The sequence below is a fragment of the Lichenostomus cassidix genome, chromosome Z, assembly GCF_008360975.1.
Source record: "Lichenostomus cassidix isolate B80296 chromosome Z, HeHo_3.0, whole genome shotgun sequence".
NCBI lineage: Eukaryota > Metazoa > Chordata > Aves > Passeriformes > Meliphagidae > Lichenostomus > Lichenostomus cassidix.
Window position 1 is genome coordinate 64,622,238 of NC_139511.1, and position 10,256 is coordinate 64,632,493.

Sequence of the window (10,256 nt, forward strand, 5' to 3'; positions counted from 1 at the left end):
GAGTTTCCCCAAAGATACACCTCAAGCAGGAGGTGGTCTTAGATCTTTGCTGAAGATGCAACCTGATTCTGATTTCCATTGTGTTTACATACATATGACAGCTATGGCTAAAACATTTCAAAGTACTTCCCAGGCATTACTTAAAGGGAAAATACAGTGTTTCTGGAGTTTTCTTTGGATCTTCACTGGATTTGGGGAAAAAACAATCCCCAATCTACTTGATCTCTTACCTGGAGATACTCTGTACAGAGACAACCAGAGAATGCAGTGCTCTTTTCATCAAAGCTGGAGTTTTTTCTGAAAGTCGTGATGACATTAGACCTACTCATGAGAGAGAATGAAGGGCCATACAAGTCTCCCAGGCATCGACCCTAAAGGCAGAGGTCAAACCAGAGCTGGCAGAGCGGTGACACTTGTCTCAGTGGCCCAGTGACCCAACTTATTAGAGGGTTTAGAGTTGAGTTAGTTGGTTAGAGTGAGGATTAAATGCATGATTTTTAAATGCACTGGTCTGGTGAAATTCACATAAAGTAGTGAGGTAGTTCAGCTGCAGAGCTGCTAACACTTCTGGCATGAAGAAAATGCCTGATGGAGAGAAAGGTGTTTCCAAAAGCTGCAAAAAGCAGAAATGCAATATTTTAGCACAGAGGAAAATGGAAAAATGTTGGATTAAAAAAAAAAAAATTAAAACAACGGTCAGCTTCATTCCAGTCACTGAAAAATAAAAGGACAAACAAAAAGCTGTTCCCGAGATAAGGAGGCAATAAATTAAAGGCAAAATGGAATTGTTGAAAACAAATCACATGAAACCACTCCAGTTTTCTTTGTAGCAAAAACAGACACTGGGTGAAGAGAAGCTGGAAATGTCATTTATACGACATACACACAAACACTTACAAGGCTTTCTCAGAAGTTAATCAAAGAAATGTTTTCTGCATGGATCAACAACTAAATAGGGCTTAACAGTAAATTTCAGACAAGGTAAATTTCAGTTTTTCACTGCAAGGAAAAATCAAACAGGACTCCTAGTCAATTTGGCTTAAATGGGGACTAATTTGACATTTTTGTGAGTGTGGCCAGCAGGATATAAAACATTATTATTATTATTATTATTATTATTATTATTATTATATAGCTGCTGGCTGGGAGGAGGGATTGTCTTAAGGAATTCCAATAGATGAAGGTAACTGCACACACAAAGAAGGGAAAAAGAGGTTGTTTGTCCAGAGGAAAGAAAGGCCAGCTGAAACATGGCAATTGCCTTCAAATACATGTCATATAAATGCAATGCAGGAGGACAGAGCTTGTTCTCCCTAAATTTTAGCACAGGCAAAGCTGACTATGGTGTTAGGGGGTCTAGGTCAGAGGAGTGTCTGTGGGCAATTGATACTGCCTGGGGCTAACACAACACTCACCTCCCTCTCAGCTCTGTAATTTCTGATTTAATTGCGATGGAATACTTCTGTAAGCTATGAAGAAAAATAAGGCAAAATCTGAGGTAAATATGTAGAAAATCTACAGACATTTGGCTTGGATCATCACCATCTGCAGACTGACTAGTAAAATGAACAGGGGACATTTTTAAATTTAGTTTCAAATTTTAACACAAGATCAGATTTTCATAGTGGATCATGCAAACATTTCAGATTGACTGTTTCAAAACAAAATTAACTGGTTTTGGAGGGAAAAAAGACATTTCTAGATTGCAAACTGTTCCAAACTTTACATTTGAGTAGTTTATAAAGTTTCACTTTTTGCTTTCACAGTAAGATGATTTTTAATATTCCTAATCAAGACATTCTGATAAACTCAGCTGGAAAAAACTTTTTATTTTCATTTGTTTTTTCATTTTCTGAAAAAGCTCATTACTTCAGTCCTTTTGCTAAACAAATATTTTAATTCCACAATTTTATTGACTGGACAAGACACTCCACTGGACAAAAATGCTACATCAAAATTCTGCTGGCTCCTGTTACAAGACACAAACTATAGAACATGTGGGATTTTAGCCTTCTCAATATTCTATAAAACCTGATCAAGATTTTCAAATAGTTGTTTAGCTTTCATTCGTTGGTACACTCACAACTTTTAAGAGCATGTTTTACACTGGGAACCTTTTGAGAACTGTGGATTTTTTTTGAACCAATGAGTAAAATAAAATCCTTCTAAGAAGAGAGAAATCGCAGAATCACTGAATATGCTGAATGGAAAGGGACTCACAAGGATCAAGTCCAGCTCCTGGGCAGGACACCCTAAGCATCACACCATGTGATGAGGGCATTGTTCTGTCAGGCTTGGTGCTGTGACCACTTCCTTGGGGAGCCAGTTCCAGTGTCCGACCACCTTCTGGGTGAAGAACCTTTTCCTAAAATCCAGCCTAACGCAACTTCAGGCTCTTCCCTCAGGTCATGTCACTGGTCACCACAGAGAAGAGATCACAGAATCAGTAAGGTTGGAAAAGACTTCTGAGATCATCTAGTCTAGCCTGTGACCTAACACCGCTGTGTCAACCAGACTGTGGCACTGAATGCCACATCCAGTCTTTTCACAAATATCACCAGGGACTCCACCACCTCTCTGGGCAGTCCACTGCAATTTCTAGTCACCCTTTCATTGAAGAAATTCTTCCTAATGTCCAACCTGAACCTCTTCTGGCACAGCTTAAGACTGTGTCATCTTGTTGTGTCACTGCTTGACAGGAAGAGACCAACCCCCCCCACCTGTCTACACTCCCCTTTCAGGTAGCTGTAGAGAGTGATAAGGTCACCCTTGAGCCTCCTCTTCTCCACACTAAATACCCCCAGCTCCTACAGCTGCTCCTCAGCCTCTGCCCCTCTGCCCCTCCCCTTCCCGTTGTGAGGAAGCTGTAACTGCAAGGAGGTCTCCCCTCCATCTCCTCCAGGCTGAACAGACCAAGTGACCTCAGCCACTCCCCTCATGGCTTCCCCTCTAGACTCTTCACCATCCTCCTGGCCATTCTTCGGACACTCTCTAATGGCTGAATGTCTTTCTTATATTGTGGCACCCAAAACTCCCCCAGCACTCAAGGTGAGGCTTCCCCAGTGCAGAGCAGAGTAGAGTAGAACAATCCTCTCCCTTGCCCAGCTGGCACTGCTATGCCTGATGCCCCCCAGGACAGGCTTGGCCCTCCTGGCTGCCAGGGCACTGCTGGCTCATGTTCAACTTGCTGTTGATCCAGAGCCCCAGGTCCCTTTCTGTGGATGCTGCCAGTATCTCCTTTCCTGGTCTGTCCACACAACCAGGAGTGCCCCAGTCCTAGGAGCAGAATCCAGCACCTTTCTTTATTGAACTTCATACAACTGGCAATTGCCCAGCCCTCTCATTTGTAGAGGTGTCTTTCCAGGATCTCTCTACCTTTAAGGGAGTCATCAGCTCCTCCCAATTTTGTATCGTTTGTGAACTTACTTAGCATCCCTTCCAGTTCTAAGTACAAGCAATTTATGAAGATGTTGAAGAGCGCAGGGCAAGGCTGGAGCCCTGTGGAGCCCCATTAGTGACAGGCCCCCATTCTGATGTCACCCCATTCACTGCAACCCTTTGTGCCCCACCCGTGAGGCAGTTGCTCATCCATGACTGGATGTGTTTATCCAGCTGTGAGCTGGACACTTTGTCCAGAAGCATCCTGTGAGAGACAGTACCAAAAGATTTGCTGAAGTGCAAAAAGATAAAAATAACATCAACTGGCTTCCCTTGATAAACTAGGTGGGCTGCCTTGTCGTGAAAGGAAGTTAGGTTTGACAAGCAGGACTTTCCCCACATGAAGTCATGCTGGTGCTGAACAATGACTGCCTTGTCCTCCAGTTATTTTTCAATACCTCACAGAATAATGTCTTTTATGATTTTATGAGGCACTGCAGTGAGACTGACAGGCCTGTAGTTTTCAAGGTCCTCCTTGCCCTTCTGGAAAATCAGGACCACTCCGGATTCCCAAGACTGCTCAAATATCTTCCAGAGAGGCTTTGCAATGACACCAGCCAGCTCTCTGGGCATTCTCCAATGAATCCCTCAACAGATTTCTAGGGATCCAGATGGAGTAGCAGATCCCACACACCTTCTGAGTCAACAGGGAGTTGATCATTCTCACAGTCATGGTCCTGCAGCTCAGGCCACTGAGACGCTCTTGGTCCATCATCCATGTGGAAGACAGATTCCAATTCTTTCCCTCCCATCCACCCTTCAGGGAAACAGGAACTTGCTTCTCACAATCCATCAGACGGAAGCTAGTAAAACCTTTGGAGTCCAATCAGGTCTTATTTTAAAGCCTAAGCTGCTAGTGCTTATTTGAGAAAGTTCCCACTGAGTGTGTAGTAACCACTAAAATCTGTCCATTACTCCAGAAGAGCCACCTTTGCCTCATGATCTCTGAGAATATAAAGTTATGCAGATATTGACAGCAAACAAAAGGAAACAAACTAAAGGAAGTCTCCCTGCTGAGACATGGAGTGGCCCATTATGCACTGGCAATCAGCAAAACTTGAGCACAATGAAAACAACAAGTACATGGTGGTGTCCAGGCAGACAGAGGCTCTCCATGATGCAGAGCCCTGTGCCTGCACATCCATTGCAGGACACAACTGATGCCAGAATTGGTTCCCATAAAGTGTCCACAAATGGTGTGCAGGAAGAAGAAGCATTTGTTTTGAGCACTATGACCAGAATATGCTCTGGGGAATATGCTCTAGGGTTTGTCTGTAAATAGAAAATCCCCACAGAATTTAACCATACCCCCTCCTTGCCTGGCCACAACCAGGACAGCTCCTTGATGCAAAGTACATGGCAGTGGCTTGAATTTACAAGACAATGACTGAAGGGAATGTAAGAGGAATGGCACCACAGCTACCACTTCTGTCTCCTGGACTATCCAAATGTCAGGAGGAGTCTCCGTGAAAAATGCAAGACAAGACAGAATTGTCAAGGATGGCCTGATGACACATTTTGGTTCTATATTTGGTTCTATTTCACCTGAAGTGAAATGAAGCCATCCAACATTCTGGCATGCAAGGCATGACTGAAACACTGCATCAGATGGCTGTGGTATGCAACCAGCTCTCTCAGGATGCAAAGGCAGCATCTGAGAATCTTTGTAGCCCTCAAGCCAAGACAAGGAGAAAGCAAGAGCTGAACAAAACACATTCCTCAGGAAGCCATATAGTTGTGCACATCTGTGTATTTTTTCCATGGCAGACACTGTTGGCTTGCAAATCTCACCACCTGCCTGTAGCATTTTAGGATAATTCAATCAAATCATCCTGTGTGAGGCAGTAACTAGTCTCGGTAGTCTGCTTGTCATCTAGATTGTTGCTTTGTGTGATCTCATGTAGTCTTCTGCACTGCCTCTTGTCAGAGATTTGCTAACAAGAAAAAGCTTCCAACTATTTTTTCTGTTCGGTGATAGAACAGGAACTTTGTGACTATGAAAAATATAAGACTGGCCATGTTTGTGATGTCCTGAGACAAAATCTCTTTGAACTCATGCCAATATTGGTAGATTGAACAATTTCAAAATGAATGGGAAGCCTGTGCTCACCCAGAGCCAAGGACCCCTACAAAGAATCTGCTTTTTGGGATACTACACTTCCCTGGTCAGTATCGCAGAGCACGATGTTCAGCCCAACACAATATCCAGTCCAGCCAGAGCATGCTAGGACTTCTCAAAGGCATAGTTCTTGACTCCATCTCTTTCTCTAATCATCATACAAGATTTTAAATACTGAAAGCTACAATCCCTGAACTAACTTCTCCATCTCAGATGTCCTGCCCTGCCCAGACCCGCCAACAGTAGCCAATGGCAAAGATCTGGGGCTTGACCTTCCCTGGCTCTCTGGTGGCTACAACCCAGCCTGGACTCTCGAGCACAGAAAGCAACTACCTGGCTTCCTCCTTTTGCCTTCCCTTGTGCCATGGCCCAGGCCATGCCAGTTCACAGGACCCAGCCAGCATCACAGGGATCTGCCCTGCCCTTGAGGGTAGTGCTGGGGTGTGGTCCTTTCTGACAGTGGTCTGGTGTGACAGTGGCCCTTTGTGATGTGGTGCCCTAGGAGAGCACCTCACTCAGGAAGCAGCAACTTCCTGACAAGTCTGTGACAGAGGATGCCAAAGATCACCATGGAGAAGAAGGAGCAGCTGTCAGCATGGTCCGCACAAGCACGTGGCATGGCTGCATCAGCTTCCCTGAGCTGGGGTGCAGATGCAGGGACAGGCCACCAGCACCAAGCAGCTCAGCAGGAGCCAGCAGAGCTGTCAGTGAGCATTGAGTGCCACTCCAGCAGTACGTGGCTGTGGGGGTACAGGAAGCGCGGGCCGGATGTGAAGCAGATCACTGTGTCCTTTAAGAGGAGGCCTCCAGAGAAGCTGGATGGGAGCTGTCTCACCTGCAGCATGTGCAGGCAGACCCCGCTCTGGAAAGCTACCCTGCTGCAGCAGCAGGATGGCCTGGAGGACAGGGAGCTCCAGCAACCAGACAGCCAAGGACAGGGTTTCTCCCTGAGGGTCTCCAGGGCGTTTGATGACACACCTGGGCAGGTGAGTGCCAAGGATGGAACGAGATAGCCTGAGAAGGGACTGGACAGGGGCATGAGCTTCTTGTGGGAGGCTGGCTGCACCATTCCAGAAGCTACAGGGGATAGGGAAGTTCACAAAGGGTTTCATGAATAAGCAGGTGATACTGGAGCAGCTGGGAGGCCAAGCTCCAACCATTGAGCCAATGGCCTTGACTGGGGAGCAGGAGCGCGAAGATGCCACTGACGCAGAGCCGTCCGAGGAAGAGGAGTGGGCAGATGCCATGGACACAGAGCTCTCAGAGGAAGAAGAATGGGAAGATGCCATTGACACTGATCTGTCAGAGGAGGAGGAATGGGAAGACGCCACAGACACAGAGCTGTCCCAAGGGACAGATGCCATTGTGTCACCTCCTGTCCATCACTGGATCAATTCCTTGGGCCTGGAGGACAACAAAAGCTCCCACACTGGTCCCAGGGAGGGTCCCAGCTGGCCCAGCAGTGTGGGCAGAGAGGCTGCAGGAGAGGCAGCTGACAAACTGCCAAGAGTATCTCCTGCCCCAGTGCATCCAGCAGATATCCACCTGGCTGATTCTGCCCCAGCTGTAGCTCCCGAGGAAGAGGAGTGCCACACACCTCTCCAACATGAGGAGGCAGAGCCACCAGCTTCTCCTGCTCTTGTTGAGGCAGCAACAGCAGCAGGGGCAGAGAACCAGGCACCTGCTCCACATGGCCCTACTGCCAGTGACCCACTTCTGCTGGACACAGCCCAGTCCTTGAGGGCTGAGGGCTTAGGCAAGGCTGTGCTTGTGGTCCAGGGACTTGACAAGCCACCAAGAGAAATGTGGGGCCAGGAACGAAGCAGGGACAAGGTGACAGGAGACACAGCCACAGCAGAAGGGGCAGAGGATGTGGAAAATGCCCTGCACAACCCCACAGCCGATGCTCCCCTACTGCTGAACACAGCTGATTACATCAGAACTGAGATCATTAAGACGGCCTGGCTTATGGTCCAGGAACCTGTCCAGGAGCCAGAAGAGAAGTGGGAGCAAGAAGGAAGCATGGATAAGGCAACAGCAGCAACAGCTAAAGCAGCAGGGGCAGAGAGCCTGGCACATGCCCCATATTCCCCCACAGGGCATTATCTGCCTCTGCTGGACATGTCTGACTACATCAGAACTGAGGTTGTAAAGAAGGCCTGGCTTGTGGTCCAGAGACCTTTCCAAGAGCCAGAGTATCAGCAGGACTGGGAACAAAGCCCAGGTGAAGCAACTGCAGTAGAAAGACCTGCAGGATATGCCTACTGCCTTCCTGCCCCTGTTGTTATCAATGCCCCAACTCGACAGAGACAGCTGAGCCATGCCCAGAGGGCACTGAGGGCTCTGCCCACAGCCTCCACCACAACCTGCAGCACAGGAGAGAGGGAGAAGCAGGAACCAGCAGCCAGTGCCACAGATCTGGATACAGCCCAGTACAGTAGGGGCAAAGCACTGTGCAGGGCCATGCTTGAGGTCCAGAGACCTGAGGAACAGGCAAAAGAACAGAAGGACCTGGAACAAGACACAGATGAGGGGGTAAGATTAACAGCCCCAGGAGAAGGGACAGAGAGCCCAGCACATGCCTTGCAGAGTCCCACAGTCGATGACCCACCTCTGCTGGACACAGCCCAGTATATCAGGAATGAGGTACTGTGCAAGGCTGCGCTTTTGGTCTAGGGACCCAGCTGGCAGACTGTGGAACAGCAAGGTCTGTGGAACAACAAGACCCAAGGAGCAGGCAAACAGAAGGACCTGGAACAGGGCCCAGATTAGGTGATGAGTGCTACAGACCCATTTAGGATTTGATGTAGACAAATTTTGATGCTAATAAAACTAGCATCATAATAGCAGTTGTTACTTTACCAACAGTGCCTTTCTGCTTCGTTTTGCCTTCTGTGCCCCTCCTCGTCTTCACGGATCTTCAGGGTGCTGACACAAGGTCTTAATGCTGCTCATGTTCAACTCTTGTCACATGAAGTTGTTATAGTTCAATCCTATAGCTCAGACTGTCCTTGCCTTGATTTAGGAGGAAGCAAAGGGGGTATTACTCCCACTGAGAATATGGAGATCACACAGGACATGGCAGGGCTGTAGCCAACCTCCAAACAGCCCTTCTGCCCTGCCCAGCCCATGAAGAGCCTCTGTGCATATGCATTCTTTGAACATTTGTCTCTATCTTCTTGGCAGTGAAAACACAGAAACCTTTAAAGAAAGTCTCATTTCATCTTCACAGCTCTTTGTGAGAGTAAGAAGAGACAGTGGGAACCACAACTTTTGTTACTCAGCAATAATGACTTGATTTCTTTCATTGCAGTGACTGACAGTCACATTACAGGACACATTTTGCCAACATCTTTTCATCTTATTCTATAGAAAATTTTAGTCTCTAGTACTTCACTTTATTTACATCAAATTTTGCAAAACTTACCATTGTGGCTGAAGAGAGGAACTGTTTTCCCGGGACAAATCTAACAGACTCTTTCTTACAATTGGGACAATTTAATTTAATTTACAGAATCATAGAATATGCTTAGTTGGAAAGGACTCAGAAGGTACCATCAAGTCCAGCTCCTGGCCCTGCACAGCACACCCCAAAGGTCACACCATATGCCTGAGAGCATTGTCCAAATGCATCATGAACTCTGTCAGGCCTGGTGCTGTGAACACTTCCCTGGGCAGCCTGTTCCAGTGCCCAGTCACCCTCTGGGTGAAGAACCTTTCCCTGATATCCAACCTAAACCTCCCTTGACACAACTTCAGGCCAACAACAACAACCCTCAGGTCCTGTCACTGTCACCACAGAGAAGAGATTAATGTCTGCCTCTCCTCTTCCCCTTGTGAGGAAGTTGTAACTGCAATGACTTCTCCCCTCAGTTTCAGCTGCTCCTCACACAGCTTCCCCTCCAGACTCTTCACCATCCGTCTGGCCCTACTTTGGGTGCTCTCTAGTAGGTGAATGTCTTTCTTACATTGGTGGCACCAAAAACTCCCCCAACACTCGAGGTGAGGCTGCCGCAGAGCAGAGCAGAGCAGAGCAGGACAATCCCCTCCCTTGCCCAGCTGGCACTGCTGTGCCTGATGCCCCCAGGACAGGCTTGGCCCTTCTGGCTGCCAGGGCACTGCTGACCTGTGTTCAACTTGCCATCAACCAGAAACCCCAGGTCCTTTTCTGTGGCACTGCTCTCCAGCTTCCTGCTCCCAAGTCAGGCTATAGCCTTGTAAGCTGCAGCATGGAACAAGGATGGAAAGGAGTGGTTTCCTCTCTCTCTTTTTCTCAGAAAAGCTTCAAATGGTCTTGTTTTCATCCCCCTGTAGAAAAGTAATAAGTTGAAATATGTAAAAATAAAAGGGGACATAGAATCAGTTTCCTTCCAAGCTTCAATTTAGAGGCTATTAAGATGAGCCATTCTGACATCGCTGTTTAAATTTCATATTTCCTTGGCCACACTCTGGTCTTTTGGATGGGAATAATTTACCCTGAGGAAGCAGCAAACTGCAAAGCTTCCTCTCCCCAGAAGTGGCAGTGGCAAGTATCACGTCAGGAGCCAGACTTTGAATTAGATCAGTGCTCACTGCATACAAGAAATTCTTCAAAAACACTCTTTTCTTGCAGTCTAACAGTGTCTTCTCCTTTCTAGGCCCTGTATTTCACTCTGTTGGAGCTTACCTTTTACATCTTTATTTGAAATTCTTTTATATG

At 47.1% G+C, this 10,256-nt stretch overlaps 1 protein-coding gene and 1 long non-coding RNA gene across 3 annotated transcripts; one reads left to right on the forward strand and one right to left on the reverse strand.

Annotated features, from left to right (window-relative positions):
* Positions 1-1,134: 1,134 nt before the first annotated feature.
* On the reverse strand, positions 1,135-6,053 carry LOC146425096 (uncharacterized). Its single transcript, XR_014846861.1, has 4 exons — positions 5,891-6,053; positions 4,073-4,251; positions 1,416-1,469; positions 1,135-1,187 (listed from the first exon to the last, which is right to left on the reverse strand). It is a non-coding gene; the product is annotated as an uncharacterized LOC146425096 (long non-coding RNA).
* On the forward strand, positions 5,995-8,416 carry LOC146425097 (uncharacterized). Of its 2 annotated transcripts, none has more exons than XM_085042766.1 (2): positions 5,995-6,543; positions 6,677-8,416. In XM_085042766.1, the coding sequence occupies exons 1-2, from the start codon at positions 6,112-6,114 to the stop codon at positions 8,231-8,233; spliced, it is 1,989 nt and encodes a 662-aa protein (XP_084898892.1). In that variant the 5' UTR covers positions 5,995-6,111; the 3' UTR covers positions 8,234-8,416. The 2 variants fall into 2 exon arrangements, with proteins under 2 accessions (XP_084898892.1, XP_084898893.1); XM_085042767.1 differs by having other exon boundaries at positions 6,004-6,543; positions 6,680-8,412.
* The last annotated feature ends 1,840 nt before the right edge of the window (positions 8,417-10,256 follow it).